This window comes from Periplaneta americana, chromosome 5, assembly GCF_040183065.1.
Source record: "Periplaneta americana isolate PAMFEO1 chromosome 5, P.americana_PAMFEO1_priV1, whole genome shotgun sequence".
In the NCBI taxonomy this organism is placed as follows: domain Eukaryota; kingdom Metazoa; phylum Arthropoda; class Insecta; order Blattodea; family Blattidae; genus Periplaneta; species Periplaneta americana.
Window position 1 is genome coordinate 9,895,395 of NC_091121.1, and position 27,624 is coordinate 9,923,018.

Consider the following 27,624-nt stretch of genomic DNA (forward strand, 5'->3'; position numbering starts at 1 on the left):
ATAGAATACAAACAAGTGTTTCATTTTGTACCAATCTCTTGCATGTAGAGTGGATTTAAAACAAATGTTCAAACTTTCCTCCCTTCATCTGAAGGCAAAGATTCGCACAGGTGTGAACCGCGCGTGTAGCATTTCGTAACTTCACATGTTTGTTCCTTATTGTCTCCGTGGCACGAGAACGCGATGAATAAACTCTTCTCGTGTTTGCACCCTAATCTGGTACACGATGTCTTTCATCCACCCCCAGACGCAGTAATCTAGTGGTGTTAAATCTGGGGATCTGGCAGGCAAACGGTTGGCATGATCATGTGGTTCTAAATGCTGCATTTTTCGCACATGAAAAGGATACAGTCCGTTCTCATGAAGAATTCTCCATACCTTGGAATGTGAAACGTTAAATCGTCCCCCACACATCGTTAGTCTTGCGCAAACATGTCTAGCGCTACATACACCCTGGCGTGTTTCGAAAATCTGTTGTAACTCCTTAATTATGAAGGTCACCCCATTACTGTATTTACATTTTTTGTTCCAAATAACACCAGGAATCACCTCCATAAACCGGGGGAAACCCTCATGATACACTCTGTATTTTGGCAGAAAAAAATATATTTGTTCAAGCTCGAACTCGCGATTCTTGAGTCCGAAAGAACATGGCTACCATTACATAGTAAGACATGTTTGAGTGCTATATTCGTTAGTCTGTTTCTATCAGCAGTAAGATTAAGTCAACTTAAGTATGTTAATTCTTTGTTTTTCACCTTCTGTTGTCCGAGTCTGAAGATTTACTTTTCTTGGTATGACACAAAACATCCTGTGGGATTATCTAGCTAACATGCGAGATGATACTATCCAGTACACAGCTCTGAAGGTGACATTATTTGTTTTCAAAAGAAAGTTGAGTGGTTCTGTGAATAAGTGAGCTAATCTAAACCGTAAATTAGAGATATAAACTTCATTATAAAGCTCACAAGCATCATAAAAGGGAGTACTGCTGTATATTTGTCTTTAAATAGATTCTACGATGCTTAATTCGATAGGAAATGCAAATGATTTAGGTACTAAATATGTCGTATGTTTTTCTGAATATAGGACATACGGATTTGACCTATGTATAAAAAAATGAAGAATCTGTAGGCCATGTTTAAAAATTACTCGTAGCAGGCCTTGACAATTTGTAAAACAAGAGAACATCATCTATAGTTGCTAAGTCAAAGTTTGATGTTCTCTTGTTTTACGAATTGTCAATGCCTGCTAATTTTTAACCATTAAGTTATTTCTTAATTCTTTTTATACATAACGTTATTGAAACCTGGACGACAGATAATAAAATGAAAATCAATGTCAGTAAAAGTAAGTCAATATCCTTCTGTAGAACGCATAAAGAAATTTGTCTCGGATATCAACTGAATGGTACATCGGTGCCACAAGTGAACACTTGTAAAATACCTACGTATATATTTAAGTAACAAACTGGGTTGGGAGGAACTAGTCACTAATACCACAAGGAAAGCCTGGAAAGCACTGCATTTCTCTATGCGTATTCTGAAGAAATCTAACCGAAAGTCAAAAGAATTAGCGTACAAAACCCTTGTTCGCCCAATTATGGAATAGGGAGCAGTAGGTTGGGATCCGTACAGACAAAACCAAATCGATTCAGTAGAAAACCCAAGGCAAGCAAAATATGTCAAAATGGGGAAGGAACATGGTGAAGAAACAGTAAAAGATTTAGGGTGGGAATCTCTCAAATCAAGACGACGAAAAACCAGACTCACCGCATTGTTTAAGGCACAAACGGGACACAAAGCATGGACCGACATCAAAGCTAGATTAGTAACACCATCATACTTAGGAAGGGCTGATCATATTAGGAAGTTTAAATGTAGAAAACAAAGAACGGACGTGGCAAAACTTTCCTTTGTTAACCGCACAATAGTAGACTGGAGCAGCTTACCTGCGGCAATCTTTCAGGGTGGTCCTCTTAAAATCAATAAATTTAAGGAAAGGTTGAGAAGATTAGACTGAAAATGTAATTGAAGGTGCAGTGTAATTATTTAAGTTGTGCCATGTAATTAATTGAGTTGATATGTAATTAATTAAGTTGATATGTAATTAATTAAGATATGTAATTTAGTTGATATGTAAATAAATTAAGGTGATAAATGTAATTAATTAAGATCATATGTAATTAAGTCGGTATGTAATTAATTAAGGTGATATGTAATTACTTAAATTGGTAATAGTTGGGTGAAATAGAAGTACTTATAAGTTAGATTTACTTTTGCTTATCGTAGGCGTTATTATAGAATAGTTTTTATTTATAGTCCTAGGTTTATTGCATCTACTATTTATAGATTTACGTTTACTTTATTTTATTTCATTTACGTTTATTTTATTTTATTTCATGTAATTGTAACTATTACATATATTATATATCACTGCCACCGGGTGTATACCCAATTGTAGTGTTAATAAATACATACATACATACATACATACATACATACATACATACATACATACATACATACATAGTTTCACGAATTGTCAAAGCCTGCTAATTTCTAAACATGGCCCATTGAATAAGATATTTCTTCACTGTTTTTACATATAGGTTTCTTATGGACAATGTTATATTCCCATGTTCTACACCCAGATAAATACACGGTATGTGCATTGCAAATAGTAATGCGTTTTAGTTGATTACATAAGGCTTTTAATAAAAATAACGTGTGAAACCGCAGCACACATTCTACGCCGTGCAGGCACCGACAATTAGAACCTAGGTTCTAGTTGGCCATGGTTTGCTGTTTGATTATATTCTTGGCTGCAGTCGATTGTTCGTTATGCGTATGTATCGCTTATTATTAGTGTTTTATTTAACGACGTTTTTGGCTACAGAGATTATTGTGTCGAAATTGAACATGGGCAAGAATTGCAAGACTGTAAAATAACGATCTTTTATTAATTAAATAATTTTAGTCATGTTTACATTTAATTATTAGGCAAGAAAACCTTTTTAAAACGCAGCCGGCAATGTGCCAAATCTGAATGTAGTTACAAAGTTGTACCACTCAATCAAATTCTGTCTCCCGCTGGAATAAAGGGCCGTAATAAATGTTCTCCATTTCCCTCTATTTATGGCCAGCAAGTTTAGGTCTGCTCAGGAATTCCTAGCCTCTCCCATCTCCTTTTCTACGCTTCTCCTCCAAGACTTCCTAGGTTTGCCTCTGTGACGACTTCCTAGCGGGTTCCATCTGAGGACTTCCTTCTGTATTCTCTTTCCTCAGGCTATGTCCTATCAATTATACAGAGTGATTTATATAGAACTGACACATTTCTTTCATTAATTGTTTCAAAACGAATTGTGCTAGCGACAACTTATTATATCTAAAATGTAGAGGAATTTTGGGAGATTATTTCCCTCTATAGCAAATGTTGTCCGACGTTGTCAAATCCGGAGATCTCGGTGGCCACAGGTTCCTGGAAATTATTCGGTCGTCACATAACCGGATAAATGGAACCATATATATATATATATATATATATATATATATATATATATTAATCCAATGCCACCAGGTTGTCTTTTCGACATTTCTGGTCTTCTCTCCTGGCTGTGGCTTAGTTGTAATCCACTTCTGAGGTTGGGGCGCCTGGAAGGCGGAGTTACATTATCCCGATGATGTGATAGGATGATTATGATAATGTGGTGCCAGGAGAGGTCTTAAATCTAAACTTAACTTAAATTACAGAACACAGGAATAATCCCCTTTAAGGAAAAATTCCTGTGCTCTAACCGGGAATCGAACCCGGGACCTCATGAACTATAGCCAGAAGCTCTGACCACTAGACCATGAGGCTGGCCCTATTCAAAATATTAAAATAGCTAATAATTACCTGCAAAAATAATATAAAATTTACATAATTTTTTACAACCGTAAAGCATTTACATAATAAAATCTACAATTAATTGAATATCTGCACGATTATTTTACTGGAATGTTTTATAGACCTACATCAACATAGTCTAGGACAGACCTGCAGAACTCGTAAATAGGGGAAACATGGCGTCAGCCTCACTCCACTTTTATTGGGGATGATCGACTTCCGCCCCGAGAATAAAAGTTGATGCAGCCGAGCGTATACTTCGCACGAAAACATGACGACCTTCCCTCATCCCCCTCACCAGTTAACTGCAGGCACGCGCAAGGGATAAACCCTTAGCCGAGTTGCCAATTCTTGAAGTCATTGTGATTTGCGAACGTTTTTCAAACTGTGTTCCGTGAAACCGCGATTTTCAGCGAGACTATATTATCTTTGTAAATATACCTTAATTTATAATTACTAAAACAAAATTGGTATAAAAATGAACAAACTTATTTTTAAAACACTTTATATTTATATTTTCACTAACATGTTTTGCCTAAATAAACAAAAAAATGCAGACTTCTATAATAAGTGTTAAATTCTCATGTTATTGAAATTCCAGAATTTTATACTTAATTAAGAATGTTGCGCTGGTAAAATTTCTGAAATTGTGATCATTGAATAGTTATAGAATTTATAGTACAAAAGAGTAATGTTAGATTTTATCAGCTTCGCCTTGGGTGATAATTTCCACGAACGCATAAAATCTGTTTACTCTAGTGTGCTATACAATATTTTATTCATTACTGGTATGTAAATTTAATTTTAAATTGTAGGGCTTTTCTTTGTAATGTGTTGTTGGCGAAGAAGTTCATTTACATTCATTTTAATTAATGCTAATATGTTGGTTGTCATTTAGAGAGTGATTTAAAAACATTTAATTCACTGCTGTAAGTTAGAAAACTTTTAAGCACTGCTATGAATAATGTCATATTTAGGTTGCTAAGGACGGTGTTGTTGTTGGCCATATCTCTTTCGCGTACTGTTCACATACTGTTCGGCGAAGTAAATCACGTATAAAATCGTCTATCTTACCGAATTCTGTTTTAATTTGTTTATTTTCTCTTTAGTTGGTGAACCGTAATTCTTAATTTCTATGCCCATATATCCAACTCCGCCGGTTGCGTCCGATGTTAAGTGATTAAGATTTATACTTATTAAACTGCCTGAACTATGGATAGAATTTCTAACGTTAGACACAATTTTAACACTTTGTTTCCTTAGCTACGCTCCTCTGCAAATAAGATATTCTGTTTTCTTCGACGGAATTATTTGTTGTTCTTGTCGTGATCTTCAGGTATATCAGGAGGCCTAGCTGCGGATCATCTGCTCCAACACTCATTAATCATGGCCGGAATAAATTAGACATATTGAGGCGCACAACGGTATAAAACAACACGTCGACAAAGACACTGAGAATGGGTGAAACCCAACAGGTAGAGGCAATGACTACTAGATTTGGCAATGCTGGGATCTATTGTATTTCTGCCACGCGGCTAGGGGTTGAGTAGAGGATGGGGGTTTATGAGGGATTACCAATTCCAAGAAGAGAGGCCGTCAATGTTTCCAAGCCAAGTATAACTAGAACGCCGTGACCGCACAGGTAGAAAAGATGGGTGGGGTAAGAAAGGGGAGGAAAGCAGTCGCTCTCAAGAGCTACAGTTCTGCAGGTCGGTCTACGACTTTTTACCTATTCCTTCAGGAATTTTTTATCCGGAATAAGGGCATAATCAGAGAAATGAAAATGTTTTCAGGGGCATATTTACTAGCAGAACCACTTGACTAATTAAGGATACAAACTTATTCAGCTATTGGATGCAATAATTTATTGTTACAGATGAATGCTTCAAAATTACTTTTTCCCCGAAGTCACATATATAATTAATTTGACGTTACATCCTTCTTCCGGGAAGATCTTCGATTAAATACGCGGTTTGTTAGTTGACATTTCCTGAACATTTTATATCAGAACTAAACAGTCAAGTCAACGCCACAGACAAAATAAAACAAACACAAGACAAGGGACGTAGACATTGCTCCTGTGACTTTACTTCCATGAACCTGGAGCCCCTGGATTTATAACCGGATACGCTCTAATTTGCACAAAGAACAAGGAGAAATAAATATCGCTAAATGCAAACATCCAGTTGACTAATGAGCAATTAAGCAAACCTGTGAGCCACGTCTGTGAATCTGTTTACTCAACAATTATTCTTCCCAGACGTCTTCGTCTGTTTGATTTTGGTTACAAAACTTATGTAGTAATGTCATGGTTGGATCTAGTTCTGTTATGGGTGGGTTGTTAGGAGCAACGACCTCGTGTATACAGGATGTCACGAAAGCGTATCAACAAGACATTCACTACAGCCTACTAAATCACTTTGTCACACAATACTTCACGAAACAGACATACTTTACCTCCTCTTTTTTCTTTATAGGAAATTTATTCCTTTTTTGGTCCTATCACATATTTTATTCCGGTTTAATTATATACGTATTATTGCTAATAATGTATCTTGCGTTCTACGTTCCAATCAATTACTGAGTATTCATAAAATATGCTATTATCCCTAAAATAATAATAATAATGATTTATTTTAGCTGGCAGAGTTAAGGCCCTAAGGCCTTCTCTTCCACTCAACCAGCAAAAAGTATATATTCATATGCATGAACTTACAAAGAATTCAACAATTTGATTTAGATGAGAGTTACATGTATACAAGAGCTATTTACGAATTAAACAACAAAATACTATGAACTGTTAATTAAACATTGAAATAAACTGTGTAGCAGAATTAAACTAAAATACATAGAATGTTAATATATTTCAAACGATATTAGATAATAGAAAGAGATTATTATGAGACAATTTTGAAAATACAGCACTATCAGGATGATGTCTAAAGAAAGAAGTAACAATGTAGTCTGTGATAGTTTAAGTCAGACATTTAAATATACATTTATAAACACTATAAAACTATTTTAATTGATTTATTTTATCTTTATCAACTACGATGTTTATCTATTGTCTGAGTGAGATAAAAGTGGTAATGCCAGATAAATCAGTTCAAGATGCAGAGCCGAAAGTTACCCAGCATTTGCTATTAATGGGTTGAGGGAAAACCACGGAAAAAACCTCAACCAGATAATTTGTCCCAAATAGGATTTGAACAGCGGTGGACACTAAAACTTGGGCAGGTTCTTTTAAATTAAATGTTCTAACATGGATTTTGGATTAAGTTTCCCGACTTAAAAAACAAGGAATATAATAAGAACAAAAATGTCAATGTTCTAGCTCTAGTAATGACTTCAATGAGTAAGATTCCAGATTTTTCACGTGAGGACGAAGATAAATTCAACTTTCGAAAAGTTGTGAACTTTTAATAACATATCTTTACTTGGGTACTTCATCAGTAATGGAAGAAATATACTCTAAATACAAATCTCTACTGAGTATACTTTTTGGTCATAAACTTGTTACTCCAGGGAACTTTATGGTAATTTATAAAGTATAATGATGAAAAATATAATTCATTACGTCCGAGTCCTATTATGGAAGCGCAAATCATGTAACTGTAAATTGAATTTGAATTTAATTTATTGAAATTACAAATTTCCATGTCCTCCTCCAAACATGAAAATTGAAATGAACTCTATACTAGCAGACATATGTCACTATCAAGATAACTGACGTCAGCATGTAAGGCGTATGTCTAGGAATAGAATCTCTCGTGCAATCCTGCATTACCAACCTAGAGGCAGGAGATCAACTGGACGTCCAATGAAGAGATGAGCTGAAAACTTTTGTGGACTGTAACAGTCCTGGGACTAAAACCTGTATGGATGATGATGATGATGATGATGATGATGATGACGACGATGATTATGATAATGACTATTTATTTGTTTATTTTATTGGGTTATTTTACGACGCTGTATCAACATCTAGGTTATTTAGCGTCTGAATGAAATGATGGTGATAATGCCGGTGAAATGAGTCCGGGGTCCAGCACCGAAAGTTACCCAGCGATGATGATGATGATGATGATGATGATGATGATGATGAAATTACAAATTACATACAGGATGGAAGTGAAATAGTCTTTTAGATTTTCAATGCAAATAGCTCATGTTGTATGTAACAAAAAACTATATCATATTGGTGGAAAGTTGTTTTTTTTTTCTCAAATGTTGAACAACTTCTTATTCGGTAACTATTGCGAGTAGGATCGTGATTTCTGTCCATATCCATAGGAAATCTAATAAATAATAATTTATCCCTCTGGCGTATTTTAATAACGTGGATGGTTTTCGTGTAAATTTAATTTTAGAAACCTTCCATTTCAAGCCACTACACGATGCCAGCAGGTTGCAACGTAGCACCAGAGAACAGCTCACCTAGCACTTACATCTATATCACGAGAAGATTGTTTAGCGGCGATGTTGTCGGACTGCTGAAACTTTAAACTTAATATTCTAATTAATCGTGCATTTAATCACAAAACATAGTATAGACTTTCTATTCATATAAGTGTACCCTATCATCCTTTTCAGTCAGGAAGATTATTTCACTTCCACCCTGTATGGGCTACATACATATAATACCGTCACTTCCCATAACTATGATCCTGGAACACAACTATAGTCCATGATACAACCGTTCAAATTTTGTACTCCATAACGTAGTATCTCGTTTATCTATATTTTTGCTGTACTTTAGTTTGAAGTAAAGTCACTGCAGCTATCTACAAACTGTCTATGTTACTTCTACAATGTTCTTTTAAATTGTTATATCGTGGACCATAGTTGTGTTCCAGGACCAGGACCATAGTTATGGGAAATGACGGTATTATAGTTTGCACCCAAGAAAGAAATGTTCGTCTTTGGGACAGTTCAAGGTACAAGAGTTAAGTGATATAATGCCTAGATTTTGTATTGTATTTTGGTTTAAGTAAACGAGGTAACGTATTTCGCGTAGTATTATGAAATGTTTCTATGCGATCTTTATACTTATAATAGTACATTATGCAACGAGCCTATAATGATAGTAATTAAGACGCGAGTATGTTTGTTTATGAAACGAGCGCAAGCGAGTTTCATAATTTTCATACGAGCGTCTTAATTACCATTATAGGCAAGTTTCATACGACTTTTTATGCTCGACCATATTTCTAACTTGAAATTATTCAGAAGTATTCATTTTATTTGTATCTGACTGAAGATCGGAAGTGACCTTGTGCATAGCTCGTATATTGTGAGATGTGCGCAGACGCGAAAGTATTGATTTTTTTCCGAGGAACAATAATGTCATTGACCTTGATGTAATGTAAAGAATAACATGAACTAATTTTGATATAACCTGGAAATTGATTTAGAATTGAAAAACGAGATGACAAATTGAATTTATTTGAATATTATTTACAATTAACGCTAATTATTATAGTAACAGAACATAACCTTCTGCGACAGTATTGGATTTCCAGCCTCCGTGACGTTTCCCTCGTTGTCTTTCGATTGCATATCCGAGAATAATCGAAAACCTGAACTTTAATGAATAGGTGTCCTTTAATGACATGCATTAAAGGACTGCTACCAGGTGTATAATTACTACATTTCGGCATGGTCGAGCATAAAAATTTTTATGAAAAAATAGTTTTATTAATAGTTGAACTTATAAGCGACAGCGAAGAATACATCCATGTCTGGTTGACGTAAGTAAAAAAAGAAAAACATTTCGTCTGAGTTTCGAAACCTGATCAGCTACAGTGTGTCAATTAGTTATGACAGTGGTAATTGGTGACTAAAGAACTTAATAGTACAAGCAACAAATTAGTTAGGTTCTCTCTAAACATACCACAATTTGCACTTTCCTAGCCTAAAGCGGGGACATTAAACTGCAGTTAGAAATCGTTGAAGAGTTAGAAGGAAGGTTTGTTCAGGTCAAGGACTGCAAACAGATCGTATAATATCAATATACTCACCAAGACGTTGAGTAAGCTTTGGACCTTGATAGTAATGGTTGAGAGCAATTCTCTGAATGTTGCTGAAGCATATTGGACAAGTTCCATATCCGCAGTTTTATAGTTTCTTTATTAAGAAAAACGCATGATGATCTCCTCAGACGTGAACGAGTTCTCTGGCATTGGTTGAAGATGAAACCAAATGGGATTCCGAGTGTCAGAACTTAGTTTCATTGTTTGATGTGTAGTAAATTGTTTGACCGTTGCCAACAGCTGAGAAGATCGCAAACACCTGAATACGTAAAAAAAAAAAAAAAAATTCGTCCCACCAAATGTTGCACAATAAACTTCCTATGTATAACTATTATGTAAGTCAGAAATTATTAATTCATGCTGGTGTCAAACTGGTTAGGCATTCTCACAGTTAATTTTTATTGCCCTGTAGTCTATGTGAACAGATGAAGAATTTTAGTGTTCAAATCAAGCTTTCAGGTATAACTCCCTGTAAAGTTGATTTGAATAATTTCGAGGGAAAAATTGTTCCGCGGCCGGGCATCGAACCCGGGACCTTTGGTTAAACGTACCAACGCTCTACCAACTGAGCTGCCCGGGAACTCTACCAGACACCGATCCAATTTTCCCCTCTATATCCACAGATCTCATAGTGGGCTGACAACCGTCAAGCAACCAACATTGAGTGCACTCTGTGTGACTTAAATTGTGCTTTTCTGTAGTTAGTGTGCACTCAATGGTGATTGCTTGACGGTTGTCAGCCCACTATGAGGTCTGTGGATATAGAGGGAAAAATTGGATCGGTGTCTGGTAGAGTTCCCGGGTAGCTCAGTTGGTAGAGCGTTGGTATGTTTAACGAAAGGTCCCGGGTTCGATGCCCGGCCCTGAAACAATTTTTCCCTCGAAATTATTCAATTTTAGTATTGTTCTTTAAATGTGAAGAAATTTGATCCGAACAAATGTATCTTTTCGTTCTGTGAAGGAATTTTAAATGTTACATTTGTTCGCATAACATTTCTGCATATTTAAAGGACAAAACTAAAGTTCTTTCAATCATTCATTATCATAATAAACTGCTCTCTTAAATTTAAAAAAGCATATTGGTAAATAAATCATTGGATTTCCCAAAAGACGCTATGAAATGTTTCATATAAATCAATTTTTATCTCGAAAAGAAAGCAAAAACGAGGAAAACGAGGAACTCTGTTTGAAATTTCTCAAATAATACCTTCTTGAAATTAATGGCATTATATACGTTTCACTTTATATATTTTCATTAATAGTTCTACATCTCTTGTGACCTCTGAACTTCAAAAGAAGTTTCCGCAACCTAACATTCGACATGCACAGACTGTGGGACTGCCTAATGAGAAGTCAATACTACACCGGTACTATAGGCTATCACATTAACAACGGACAAACATCATGTTCTAGAAGGGAATGAACCCACACAAGTAACCTTCCTGCAGAGTTAAAGCTGAATTCCTTAGCCGCTGAGATCTGTCACACAGGCCCACACATACATAGAATGAGGAAATACAATTTCACATCATCATTTATTTTATAAGCTATAGAACAGCGTTTCTAAAACTATGGTCCGCGGACCATCTGTGGTCCTCGAGTTCTGCCCTTCTGGTCCTTCAAAAAAAAATAATAAAAAGACAGAAGAAAAAATAAAATTCAAACGAACTGCGTATCACACTATAGCTGAAAATCTCAGGGTTTAGAAATGACACATGGCAATTGCCTTTCACTTTTTCTCCCAGTACTAATAATTTATTAAATTTCTTACCCTACCGGTCTACCCACTTTCCACTCTACTCTCAGCAACAAAAGAGGGGTTTAAAGCACTATGAATGTGGTGTTTCTCGCCACCTTTTCCCTGCATATTTGGCGCCGAGCCTGTAACCTAGCCAGGGACCACCCGAATTCATAACAGAAGACCAAAGTACCGAACCTTTTGTATTCATGACTTTCTTAATAGTTTTGCTGACAGCCAGTATGCACATTGATATAAGCACGTACTGTACGTCGTACACCAATAATAGAACGTGCCAAATTGCATCTTTACTTGTTGAAAATCGGGCATGTCACTGCATTAATTTTTTTATTTGTTTTCCAGATGACGATATAAGAAATTTTAGACTCCGCCTATTTTAAGATCCGACAGGTTTACTTTTTACACTTGCGTGTTTCGTCTCTAAGTGCCGTTTCAATTTCGCGGGTTTCATACACTGGTTTGAAAGGACTTCGTAACAAACGACGTACCGAAGTTTTGGTTCACTCTCATTGCCACACCAAGTGAATCCAAGTTCCAAACAATTCTCGTCATATTTACGAAAGTATTTTTTTAATAGTTACCACTAGGACTAGATATTTCTTTAATAGCACTATAATCCTGTCAGCATGGAGAACTCCTGAGAAATTCACGCCATCATAACATCCGAAAACTAATAGCACAAGCCCTTAGAAACAAATCCTTCGAGGTCCATGAAGAGGTGCACTGCGTTGCGTCTGAAGGCGGCGGAATTAGAAGAGCGGACATCGTGGCTCTAGACAAGACTAATAGTAAAGGCTTTATACTGGACCCAACTGTTAGATTTGAGATGAGCCAGACCCAACCATCCGAGGTCAACAAAGAGAAACAACAAATTTATGAGCCTACTATTCCGTATTTTCGAGAAAAATATCAGATGGAAGGCACCTGGGAAGTACATGGTTTAATGATCGGAGCGAGGGGCACCATCCCACGATCAACTGTAAACACTATCAAAACATTTGGAATCCATGACATCATTCCAAAAATAATTACTTCAACCATTAAAGGGTCTGTGGCAATTCTGAAAAATCATTTATACGGAATATCATAATACCCCCCCCCCTTTTGTATTCGTTAGTGTGTGATTGTTACAAATATATGTACAAATTTATTATTTCTTAAACTTAAGCTCCTAGTTCACATTTAAATTTGGCTCATCTATCTTACTGTAATCATTACTATTCTTATATGTGTGTTATTCTGTGTTTTTGGCAACACAGGATGCCTGGGCAGACTATTTCTTGAAATAAATTATATATATTTCTTCACACACAGCTTCTGAACTATTAGCACTGTCTAAATGAAGGGTATCTTCACGTTCCTTTCTTTTCAAAGATCCGAATCGAAGCCAGTTTTCAATTATTTACAGACGTGGACAAATTATTAACAAAATTGACGATTTTTATGATAATTCTGTTTACAAAATTTGATATTTCAATTTAGACTACAGTTGACAATTTTGCATATTTCTATCATTAAAATAGACAGAAATATGCAAAAATGTCAACTGTAGTTTAAATTGAAGAGTTAAATTTTGTAAAAATATATAATAAAAATCTTCAATTTTGTTAATAATTTGTAAATTAGCAAAAATTTCAACTACAGTCTAAATTGAAGAGCCAAATTTTGTAAAACTATAAAATAAAAATCTTCAGTTTTGCTAATAATTTGGAAATATCCCAAATGTCAACTGTATTCCAAATTGAAGAATCGAATTTTGTAAAAATATATAGGCCTAATAAAAACCTTAATTTTTGGTAATAATTTGTAAATATGCAAAAATATCAAATGTAGTCCAAATTGAAGAGTTAAATTTTATAAAAATATACAATACAAATCTTCAATTTTGCTAATAATTTGGAATACGCAAAAATGTCAACTGTAGTCTAAATTGAAGAATCATATTTTGTAAAAATATGTAATAAAAATCTTAAATTTTGCTAATAATTTGTCCACGTCTGTATAATGGGTACTATTTATCGAAGACATAGAAAACTACTAGCGTGTACCACATAAGAAGGATTTCAAACAAGTAACTGCTAACAGGCATGCGATAAATCAACAATGCATAGAATTTGTTATAAGTTACTTGTGATTGGCTACAAAAATATAATTACAAAAGTATTATAATTAGTTCTATTTTAAATTATAAATATACTGGTATTAAAATATGCTATAAAAATGAAAAATTTGCTTTCGAAGGGAACAAGAGTAAGTTGGTCCACGGAACTGTTCTGACTTAAAAAAAGCGGTCCCTACTTCAAAAAAGTTTGAGAAACGATGCTATAGAGGATTCCAGGTTAAGAGAAAAACATTGGTTTTACAGGCCTTGCCTAATACACTGCAGAAGCTTTGTGGTAGGTAGGCGTTTCTAAGGCAACTGCTCATTTGATGGAATAGCCCCATATTTTCAATTTTTTTTTTTTTTTAAGAGGATTCCACATTAAGACAAAAGCACTGAGCATATGGGACTATGCAATCAAATGACCAGTTGCCATAGAAACGCTAACCGACTACATAGCTTGTACAATGTACTAGGCAAGGCTCATGAAACCAATGCTGTTTTCTTAACGTGGAATACTTTACATTTTAGTGTCGCAAATTTCCATTGCTTGAACTAACCCAGAACTCATTAAGTCACTCGAGGTTTAAAAGCATGGCATGATTAATTAGCCGTCAATCGCATGACCTCGTCACAAACTTTTCGGTGGCTTCCATCTTGTTTGAAGATGATGGATGACCGAGCTATAATATGAATGTATGGAACCACCGACGAACAGAGAGTGACTTAACTGCTGTAGACCGCGGTTTGTTCCCGGGTCGTAGTTCTCAAATTAATCTTCATCATCCTCTTTTCCGAGGCATCTAAAAATGTCTGCTAATTTTCACTGTACCAGAAAATTCTTTAACCTCCGAGTAAGTACATGCAGTTATTCACCCTTGCTATTGGCGCCAAGGTTCTCGCTTTCAAATCCCACAGGGGGTAATGTACTGTACTTCTAATGGTGATAAAAAAATCCCTATAATGGTTTCAAAGCTCTCCAGACAAAATTACTAAGTTAGTCATTTTATTTTTAACTTTGTAAGATTTGAGACAAGATAAACTTTTGTCAAAATAAGGGAATGTTTATATTTTTGTGATATGTTATAGGCCTGCCTCAAAAAGTGCAAACGATAAAAGTGACTGAAATATCGTTTTATAAATTCGTTAATCTTCGATGCTACTTACCCAATAGAGTTCTACGAAATGTTTATTTGGTCATTTTTCAGTCTATCATGCAATATGGCATTATTGTTTGGGGTGGAAGTACAAAGACTATCCTAACTCCATTAATATTACTACAAAAACGTATCATCAAAATTTGTCTGCACAAACCATTTGATTATCCGACACAATTTATTTATTCTGAATTCCAAGTACTAAAAATTGAGCAAATATATAAACATACAGTACTAATTTATTTTCAAAAAAATCGAATGAATTTTATAACTGAAAAACATATACATAACACGAGAAGAAATGTCCCAACTCTTTTGGCAGAACCTAAATGCCACACTACAGCTGGATTAAGACACAGTAGGAATTATGGTCTAAGACTATACAATTCAGTATTGAAAAATAATCCAGACCTAAGCAATTTACACATTCTTAAGCTTAAAAATTAAGTGAAAATGTTTGTATGATATTTGATCAATTTTATTTTTTATTTATTTATTTTTTTATTGTTACTAGCATTATATGGTAATAATTTTTATTGTATTTATCTGATGCATGTAACCTATAAGATAAAACATTGCAATAAATATAAATAGATCATTTTCTTAATTAATAACAGTGTATATCTCCAATAAATGATTTCTTAGCATCGCCACAGATACACTTGATTGTACTTGTCACTATCTCTTGTCACTAGAGAGTTCTTGAAATTTATATTTTCCCCGCCATTCATAAAATATTTTTGATATGATACCTCTTGCACAAAAGGGGAGATCTATAACTGAAACTAGATTAATATATTTCAGTATTATTTGTATTTATCCTGGAAATAATGAACAGTTTGACTCGCAGACATTTTGTTTTTGCAGTATTAACTTCCCATGATTGTACGAGAAGATTTGAAGAGAATGGCAGTTACGTAGACTTTCGTCTCCCCCCTACTACCATTAATGCACAACACAATGTCAATATGGCGGTTGCTGTCGTCTGCGATACAACGAACTTTTCTGTTGATTTTCGAGTTCGTCATTTTTTTCCGGTTATTATATGCTTATTTAAGTTGTGTTAACTCTCGCTAGTGATTTATATTTTATTTTATCCGTCTTAGTATTTATTTTATTATTGTAAATATTTTTGTTTTATCACTATTATTATTATTATTATTATTATTATTATTAATATTATATTTATTTTTATTAATGAATTATTTAGTATTACATTCTTTGTATCATTTCTGTCACGATTATTATTATTATTATTATTATTATTATTATTATTATTGTTACTATTATTTCTATCTTCAGCATTATTATTTGATCCCTGTAAAATTTTATGTAGACTACTGGACTCTACCCGAGCACGAGCATATGCTCATTTCGGGTATCTATTCACATGTATTCATTTCAAATGTAAATTGTAAATAAATTTGAATTTGAATTTGAAAAACGAATAATTAAAATTTGTTTGAAGAAACGTTTTGAATATCCGACTAAATTAATTTATTCTGAATTGAATGTATTTAATATTGAACGAATTTATAAATATACTCTGTTAAAATTGTATCATAAGAATCGTATGAAACAAACAAAACATTAATTTGACCAAAAAGTAGAGCCATCCTCTTTTTTTGCATGGATCCCTTCAATTATTATAGAAATCACACATGTCAGTCTTTTTGTTCTCAATCATTGTAAGTCTTTCTTACAGGGTTTGTATAACATTCAGAATTGAAATTAACAATTTTTAGTTCTAAATATTCTCAAAGCATTGGAAAATGCTCCATGAGTATTGCATTAATAAAGATACGAATTCGTGTCTTCTGAAACTAGAACATTAAGCCTACTTCGATACGTAGATTTGCGAAAGAAAAACATAATAAACCCACACAGCAATAGCTCGAACAACTGTCATTTGTTCGTCTGGAAATAAACGTTGCCAAGCAACCGAAATGAAACAGCTGAATTACACGGTAACGTTAAATCACATTTTTCTGAGGAAGAAACGGTACTACATACTGTTATGTAGGCCTAAACTTTATTATAACAAAATTTGAGAGGTTTTAAAATCACTCCGATTTGTGAATGAGTATATATTATATACTGCATATATTTCAAACTATAATAAACCATAATTTAATTTTTACCTACGATACGGAGCTCTTGGCTTCATTTCCCTACCAAATGAAGCAATTGTATGAATTTGTATCACCCTAACAAATCCACCATCCACAGATATGTTGGCAAAGAGAATAACTTTCGGATGTATGAAATGCAGCATACAGTCGCTGGTGAAAGCTGCCCTCCTAACTCAAACGGTGAATGGTTGATGAATTAGTACAGTATAATGTAAATATGTGACGTGCGTTAAGACCTGGATTAGCATACATTAACACATTTCGCCAATGCATACACCGACTCAGCATTGAAAGATGCACATCACAGAAATAAATAAGAAACGTATGCAGTGTGTTGCGATTGCTGAAAATAAAAGAGGAAAATAATGTGGATTGTTCAGCAAAAGTTGACAAGGAATTTGAAATTACTACTGACGCGCATTATCTAGCAAAATTTATAAGCTTGTACTTGCTATTTGGGAAAAGGAAATCGTACCAAAACAATGGAAAGAGTCCATAATTGTACCTATTTTAAGAAAGGGATAAGATTATCTGTAGTAACTTTCGAGGAATATCACTTTTGTTGACGTCGTACAAAATTATGTCTAATATTCTTTTGAGAAGATTAACTCCGTATGTAGATGAAATTATTCGGGATCATCAGTGCGGTTTTCGGCGTAATAGATCGACTATTGATAAGATTTCTTGTATTCGACAGATATTGGAGAAAAAATGGGAGTATAAGACTACAGTATATCAGCCTTCATAGATTTCCAAAAAGCATACGACTTTGTTAAGAGGGAAGTTTTATATAATATTCTTATAGAAACTGTTATTCCGAAGAAACTAGTTCGATTAATTAAAATGTGCACATAAGAGTTCGTATATGCCAGTTCCTGTATGACGTTTTTCCAATTCACTCCAGGCTAAAGCAAGGAGATAAACTATAACCTTTACTTTTTAGGTTAGCTTAGGAAAGTCCAGGATAACAGAGAGGGTATGTAATTGAACGGATTACATCAGCTTCTTCTCTATGCGGATGACGTAAATATGTTAGGAGAAAATCCATAAACGATTAGGGAAAATATGGAAATTTTATTTGAAGCAAGTAAAGAGATAGGTTTGGAAGTAAATCACGAAAAGATAAAGTATACGATTATGTCGGAATAATGTACGAAATACAAATATAAAAATTTGAAATTTATCCTTTGAAGAGGTGGAAAAATTCAAATATCTTGGAGCAACAGTAACAAATATGAATGGCACTCGGGAGGAAATTAAACGCACAATAAATATGGAAAATGCCTGTTATTATTCGGTTGAGAAGCTTTAGTCTTCTAGTATGCTGTCAAAAAATCTGAAAGTTAGAATTTATAAAACAGTTATATTACCGGTTGTTCTGTATGGTTGTGAAACTTGGACTCTCACTTTGAGAGAGAAACAGAGATTAAGAGTGTTTGAGAATAAGGTTCTTAGGAAAATATTTGGAGCTAAGAGGGATGAAGTTACAGGAGAATGTAGAAAGTTACACAACACAGAACTGCACGGATTGTATAGAAAGTTACACAACACAGAACTGCACGGATTGTATTCTTCACCTGACATAATTAGGAACATTAAATCCTGACGTTTGAGATGGGCAGGGCATGTAGGCGAATCCAGAAATGCATATAGAGTGTTAGTTGGGAGGGCAGAGAGAAAAAGACCTTTGGGGATGCCGAGACGTAGATGGGAGGATAATATAAAAATGGATTTGAGGGAGATGGGATATTATGGTAGAGATTGGATTAATCTTGCTCAGGATAGGGACCAATGGCGGGCTTATGTGAGGGTAAAATATATAGTAAGGGAAGAGGTTAAAGAAGGCCATGATCGCACGCATCGGAAAAGTTGCCCATCCGAGAAACGTGGACGGATTTTCCGAGAGGCGATGCGTGCGATACGATGTAGTGAACGCAGTTACATAACAATTACAGCAAAGATAGTCTTTTTCCGATCCGTGCGATTCGTCCGACGAGTACGATACGATGTAGTGAACGCTTACCTTTAATCTTCCCTAAAAAATTCTACCCCCTCCTCAAGAAAATACTGAAATGACGACCCCCATAGTAGCCATAGGGCAGGATGCAGTCGTTACTGAAGCATAACAAGCGTTATTCCGAAGTTCAACCTACCAACGGATAAACAGATCGCAAGTGATTGACGGGAACCTAAGCTTCCACAGGCCAATATTCCGAGATACTGTTATCTAATTCAGTCTTGAGTTTGGAATGACAGACACACCTGTGAAGCTGTTTCTTTCGCAGTATTTTTACCAGTGCTGAGGGAAATGTCCTCATTCTAGGCAGCTGCTGTAGACGGCCCTACCGTAATAGTCAACGGACAAACGACAGTGCCAAAACATGATCGTTTGCCCGGCTCCAGTTCATCCACCCGCGTGTGTGTATTTTAGCAACACCTAACTGCTATTTGCAGCGCACTTGCAAACAAACTTTTCCGTTTAGGCATTATTTACATCAAAGATCAAAACTTCTGAAGAATCACACATCGCTTCATACGAAGTGCAAATGTTACACTACAAATTTAATCTCTGAAACACTGGACACAACTATCAACAATATACTTCTACTAGAAACATCAACAACCAAATTTCTTGGTTTGCATATTAATCTATCTATACTAATAATAAATCTGTAGCCGAAATTTTCCTGGTAATTTTCGATTTTCCAAAAATAATTTGTCCTAACATATATAATTAACCACCCTGAAACCGAAAATCGCTTTTTTGAAATTTTTGTCTGTCTGTATGTTTGTTACCTTTTCACGCGATAATGGATGAACAGATTTCGATGAAAATTGGAATATAAATTATGTTCGTTGTAACTTAGATTTTAGGCTATATGGCATTCAAAATACATTATTTAAAAGGGGGGTTATAAGGGGGCCTGAATTAAATAAATCGAAATATCTCGCTTATTATTGATTTTGTGAAAAATGTTACATAACAAAAGTTTCTTTAAAAATAATTTGCGATAAGTTTTATTCCTTGAAAAAGTTTGATAGGACTGATATTTAATGAGATAAATGAGTTTTAAAATTAAAATAACTGCCATTTAAGGCCGTATAATGAAATAAAAAACAAATGACTTCGTCTATAAGGGGCCTTGGATAGCAACAATCGAAAGCTATGAAAGATAGTCTACAGAGAATGTTTCTGTGTTTGTATGGTAATATCGGAAGCTAAATTAACCGATTTGTATAATTAATTATTATTTCACCATTGGAAAGTGAAGTTTCTCTAGATGGACATAATGCAATAATGTTATTACAGTAACTTCTGATATAATGTAATGTAATATAATATAATATAATATAATATAATATATTATAATATAATATGATATATGATATAACATAATATAATATAATATATGTAATGTAATATTATATAATATAATTTAAGTTATTTGAAGGGTTCACAACCATAGTGGACCAAACGCCATTTACTGAATACGTAGAAAACAAGGGTTAAAATTAAGTTATTACCATTATTCAATGGAAACCTATAACAAGTAAAATAAAGTATACACATTAAATCTAAATGATGTCAATGTTCATTAAACTATGGTTGCATGTAATAAAAATTAAGAAACATGTTAAAGGAATTATCATTGCACCAAATGAGTGTCTCTGGACCAAAATGATCGCATTTTAATTATTTGAATGCAATTTAAATTAAGTAACATATTAAACGACTTATCCTTCTATCAAACACGAATGTTCCCTGGATCAAACGTCCTATTTTAATTATGTAATTACTTTATATTTATTTCTAACGGGTGTAGCGGAGCGCACCGGTACGGCTAGTAATACAATAAATTAGAAAAATCATATCAAAGAAATAACCCCCAAACTTAGCTCAGCATGCTTAGCAATTAGGTCGTTACAACAATTCCTAAACAGCAGTATCTTAAAGACAATATATTTTGCCTATTTTCATTCCATTATGTCCTACAGAATAATATTTTGGGGAAATTATGCAGATAGTAAAAATATATTCTTATTACAAAAAAGAGCCATTAGAATAATAGTTGGAGCAAAGGCTAGAGAATCATGTAGATTATTCTTTAAAAAATTAGAGATTCTAACCTTAATAAATCAATATATAGGGGAGAGTCGGGTAGTATCGGACAGTGAGTTTCTTTCATCTACCACCATATGGTAGTACCTGAATGACATGGTTACGTTTCTCTATGCGACATCACAGAAACCTAACCATGTAAATCAGGTACTATCATCGTGTGGTAGATGAAAGAAACTCACTGTCCGATATTACCCGATGTCCGATACTACCCGACTCTCCCCTATACTCTATAATAAATTTCCTCTTATGTAATAAAGAAAATTTTCCAACTAACTCACCCATACATAGTATAAATACCCGCAGAAAGAATGATTTTCATACGCAATCATCAAATTTACCATTCTATCAAAGGGGAGTACGTTACATGGCGATAAAAATGTTCAATACTTTTCCTGAAGACATTAAGAATCATAGCCAAAACCCTGAATTATTTAAGGTGAAACTAAAAAATTACTTAATATCTCACACTTTCTATTCTGTAGATGAATTCTTGACATTTCACAGTACTGTGTAAATATTTTAATACTACTAAATGGTAAACATATTACATTGTATAAAATATTATTGTTATTAAGGTATTAATTCTGTACATACTTCATATTTGCATTTTATATGTATTGCATTTATATTTAAACGTAAGAATTGGACATGTTCTTTATTCTATGCTCTAAAGCAAATATAAGAATATTATGGAACGAATCAATCAATCAATCTATCTATCTATCTATCTATCTATCTATCTATCTATCTATCTATCTATCTATCTATCTATCTATCTATCTATCTATCTATCTATCTATCTATCTATCTATCTATCTATCTATCTATCTATCTATCTATCTATCTATCTATCTATCTATCTATCTATCTATCTATCTATCTATCTATCTATCTATCTATCTATCTATCTATCTATCTATCTATCTATCTATCTATCTATCTATCTATCTATCTATCTATCTATCTATCTATCTATCTATCTATCTATCTATCTATCTATCTATCTATCTATCTATCTATCTATCTATCTATCTATCTATCTATCTATCTATCTATCTATCTATCTATCTATCTATCTATCTATCTATCTATCTATCTATCTATCTATCTATCTATCTATCTATCTATCTATCTATCTATCTATCTATCTATCTATCTATCTATCTATCTATCTATCTATCTATCTATCTATCTATCTATCTATCTATCTATCTATCTATCTATCTATCTATCTATCTATCTATCTATCTATCTATCTATCTATCTATCTATCTATCTATCTATCTATCTATCTATCTATCTATCTATCTATCTATCTATCTATCTATCTATCTATCTATCTATCTATCTATCTATCTATCTATCTATCTATCTATCTATCTATCTATCTATCTATCTATCTATCTATCTATCTATCTATCTATCTATCTATCTATCTATCTATCTATCTATCTATCTATCTATCTATCTATCTATCTATCTATCTATCTATCTATCTATCTATCTATCTATCTATCTATCTATCTATCTATCTATCTATCTATCTATCTATCTATCTATCTATCTATCTATCTATCTATCTATCTATCTATCTATCTATCTATCTATCTATCTATCTATCTATCTATCTATCTATCTATCTATCTATCTATCTATCTATCTATCTATCTATCTATCTATCTATCTATCTATCTATCTATCTATCTATCTATCTATCTATCTATCTATCTATCTATCTATCTATCTATCTATCTATCTATCTATCTATCTATCTATCTATCTATCTATCTATCTATCTATCTATCTATCTATCTATCTATCTATCTATCTATCTATCTATCTATCTATCTATCTATCTATCTATCTATCTATCTATCTATCTATCTATCTATCTATCTATCTATCTATCTATCTATCTATCTATCTATCTATCTATCTATCTATCTATCTATCTATCTATCTATCTATCTATCTATCTATCTATCTATCTATCTATCTATCTATCTATCTATCTATCTATCTATCTATCTATCTATCTATCTATCTATCTATCTATCTATCTATCTATCTATCTATCTATCTATCTATCTATCTATCTATCTATCTATCTATCTATCTATCTATCTATCTATCTATCTATCTATCTATCTATCTATCTATCTATCTATCTATCTATCTATCTATCTATCTATCTATCTATCTATCTATCTATCTATCTATCTATCTATCTATCTATCTATCTATCTATCTATCTATCTATCTATCTATCTATCTATCTATCTATCTATCTATCTATCTATCTATCTATCTATCTATCTATCTATCTATCTATCTATCTATCTATCTATCTATCTATCTATCTATCTATCTATCTATCTATCTATCTATCTATCTATCTATCTATCTATCTATCTATCTATCTATCTATCTATCTATCTATCTATCTATCTATCTATCTATCTATCTATCTATCTATCTATCTATCTATCTATCTATCTATCTATCTATCTATCTATCTATCTATCTATCTATCTATCTATCTATCTATCTATCTATCTATCTATCTATCTATCTATCTATCTATCTATCTATCTATCTATCTATCTATCTATCTATCTATCTATCTATCTATCTATCTATCTATCTATCTATCTATCTATCTATCTATCTATCTATCTATCTATCTATCTATCTATCTATCTATCTATCTATCTATCTATCTATCTATCTATCTATCTATCTATCTATCTATCTATCTATCTATCTATCTATCTATCTATCTATCTATCTATCTATCTATCTATCTATCTATCTATCTATCTATCTATCTATCTATCTATCTATCTATCTATCTATCTATCTATCTATCTATCTATCTATCTATCTATCTATCTATCTATCTATCTATCTATCTATCTATCTATCTATCTATCTATCTATCTATCTATCTATCTATCTATCTATCTATCTATCTATCTATCTATCTATCTATCTATCTATCTATCTATCTATCTATCTATCTATCTATCTATCTATCTATCTATCTATCTATCTATCTATCTATCTATCTATCTATCTATCTATCTATCTATCTATCTATCTATCTATCTATCTATCTATCTATCTATCTATCTATCTATCTATCTATCTATCTATCTATCTATCTATCTATCTATCTATCTATCTATCTATCTATCTATCTATCTATCTATCTATCTATCTATCTATCTATCTATCTATCTATCTATCTATCTATCTATCTATCTATCTATCTATCTATCTATCTATCTATCTATCTATCTATCTATCTATCTATCTATCTATCTATCTATCTATCTATCTATCTATCTATCTATCTATCTATCTATCTATCTATCTATCTATCTATCTATCTATCTATCTATCTATCTATCTATCTATCTATCTATCTATCTATCTATCTATCTATCTATCTATCTATCTATCTATCTATCTATCTATCTATCTATCTATCTATCTATCTATCTATCTATCTATCTATCTATCTATCTATCTATCTATCTATCTATCTATCTATCTATCTATCTATCTATCTATCTATCTATCTATCTATCTATCTATCTATCTATCTATCTATCTATCTATCTATCTATCTATCTATCTATCTATCTATCTATCTATCTATCTATCTATCTATCTATCTATCTATCTATCTATCTATCTATCTATCTATCTATCTATCTATCTATCTATCTATCTATCTATCTATCTATCTATCTATCTATCTATCTATCTATCTATCTATCTATCTATCTATCTATCTATCTATCTATCTATCTATCTATCTATCTATCTATCTATCTATCTATCTATCTATCTATCTATCTATCTATCTATCTATCTATCTATCTATCTATCTATCTATCTATCTATCTATCTATCTATCTATCTATCTATCTATCTATCTATCTATCTATCTATCTATCTATCTATCTATCTATCTATCTATCTATCTATCTATCTATCTATCTATCTATCTATCTATCTATCTATCTATCTATCTATCTATCTATCTATCTATCTATCTACAAAAATCAAGCTTGAGATTTTCATAGAAAGCATTCCTGATACCGAAAAAAATCAGTTTTCATCATGATATCTGTATTTTTTTAATCAGTTACTTAAAGACGCTGTATCTGATACACGTTTATCTAGAGTCGGTGGAATTGGTAATATTAAAATGGTATTTGGCGAGATGAATGCAAGGATTCGCCACTAGATTTACGTGACGTTCGCCTGATAATTGGAGAGAACATAATTAAAAATACCTAAACAAGTAATCGTCCAAACGGGATTCGAACATCAAAATAAAATGTGGAAATAATCCGACAGTCCTGTGTTTGGAGTCCTTAAAAAAGTAATGCTGAAATTGTTTGCATCAAAGCAAGATCACTGTGTGTGTTCAGGTATGTACTACCTACACAATTTATTGTAACGTAGTATCAATAAATATAATCTACAATAGAATAATATATTAGTATCATTTAATCCTCATGATCCTCGCATTAAAATAAAATGAAATAGTCACCAAAGAAATAAAGACATAGCCACGCAATGTAATCTAACATCCCCTTTAACTTTTTATTAGGGAAGGAAATAATGTTGTGGTCATTTATATACAGTACATATTTCGACCTGTTTCAAACGAAGTTTCTGAGAAATTATTTACATATCGACTTTCTAAATCATAATAACATATATCAAAATATGATTAATTATTATTCAGTCAATATGGCTTAAGCATTGCATTACATATAAAAGAAAACCATATGAGAAAAAAATATTGATGTGTTACGTCCTATTTAATCTTGATACAAACGTTTTCGCCCCTAATGGGGCATCTTCAGGTACAAATATAAGTATCATCTAAAATCAATTACAATACAAGCTTTACATTTGAAACTGCCTTGACTAGAATAAAATATGACATAGTGACTATATTATCGATACCAACATTAAATGTCCTGTCAAAATATTAAAAACAAATTTCTTTTAAAACAATGTGAATGTGCTTAGCTATACGAAGTAGATCCCTTGTATGGTATCTCAAATGTATTGTGTTGTTGTCAATAAAATCATTAAGAATACTAGAACTATACAAATTAAAATCTAATATTATCAAATGTGGAGTCATAAAAGCATGTGTAACTAATTTCGTGGAGCAATTGGAATTCTCGTAAAATGTTCAATGCCCTCGTATCTGAAAACAAACATATATCTGTGAGAGGTGAAATAGAGATTATTTTGAAATGCCACATTTTACGAGAATTCCAATTGCTCCACGAAATTAATTATACATGCTTTATGACTCCACATTTGATAATATTAGATTTTAATTTGTATAGTTTTAGTATTCTTAATGATTTTATTGACAACAACACAATACATTTGAGATACCATACAAGGGATCTACTTCGTATAGCTAAGCACATTCACATTGTTTTAAAAGAAATTTGTTTTTAATATTTTGACAGGACATTTAATGTTGGTATAGATAATATAGTCACTATGTCATATTTTATTCTAGTCAAAGCAGTTTCAAATGTAAAGCTTGTATTGTAATTGAAAATCGAAAAATCGATAAATATGTGAGCTCCAAGCCTGTTGGCCACTAGTCTCACTCCGGGTTACGCTGCTCCACTGAAGGAACTCTAGAAAATTTTGAAGGGGAAGCCGAAATTGGACGTAACCTCTTAGGTACCACATACGCGAGGGGGACTGAGATTTGATCAAGTGATCACGGAACGGGAAGAGGAAGAGCTGGCTGGTGTTTGCCGTTAGGATGGCAAGACGCTGTCATCTGTTGTTCGATGACAAAGCATGTGAAGGCCGTCGGAAGAAGCGCCGTGAAATCTAAATCTGCAATTTGAGAGGTCCCTGTCCTTTCAAATTGCGACTAATTGAGTGATCTCGTATATTTAATAGACAATTTATATGTTCTGAACTAGGGCATACGTCGTTTGTAATAAAGGGGAATATATATGGGGAAGGGCATATAGGTCCGTGGCCCATTTCTTATAGGGCTCATCCCGACATTTGTCTTACGCCTGAGGAAAACCACGGAATACCTTAGGCAGGATGAGTAGTCTCATATTTGGCTATTATGTAGGAGGTGATTTTTGTCATGAGCCTTGTTGATTTGTCTCAGTTTCGAGATCAGCCATTTGGCTATATGATTATATATATAATATATTATATATATTATATTATATATATTATATATATATTGTAATTGATTTTAGATGATACTTATATTTGTGCCTGATTAGGGACGAAAACGTTTGTATCAAGATTAAATAGGATGTAGACTAACACATCAATATTTTTTCTCATATGGTTTTCTTTCATATGTAATGCAATGCTTAAGCCATATTGACTGAATAATGATTAATC

The 27,624-nt window shown here is 33.0% G+C and overlaps 1 protein-coding gene across 2 annotated transcripts in view; it reads right to left on the reverse strand.

Moving 5' to 3' along the window:
• Positions 1-27,624, reverse strand: part of Dip-C (dipeptidase C) — an 894,313-nt gene that overhangs the window by 849,321 nt on the left and 17,368 nt on the right. The window contains exon 1 of one of the 2 annotated variants that reach the window (XM_069825323.1): positions 9,909-10,039. The exons of the other annotated variant lie outside the window; for it this stretch is intronic. Coding sequence (XP_069681424.1) covers positions 9,909-9,979 — 71 coding nt within the window. The 5' untranslated portion in view covers positions 9,980-10,039. Of the gene's footprint in view, positions 1-9,908; positions 10,040-27,624 lie in introns of those variants that run through there. 2 annotated transcript variants of the gene reach the window in all.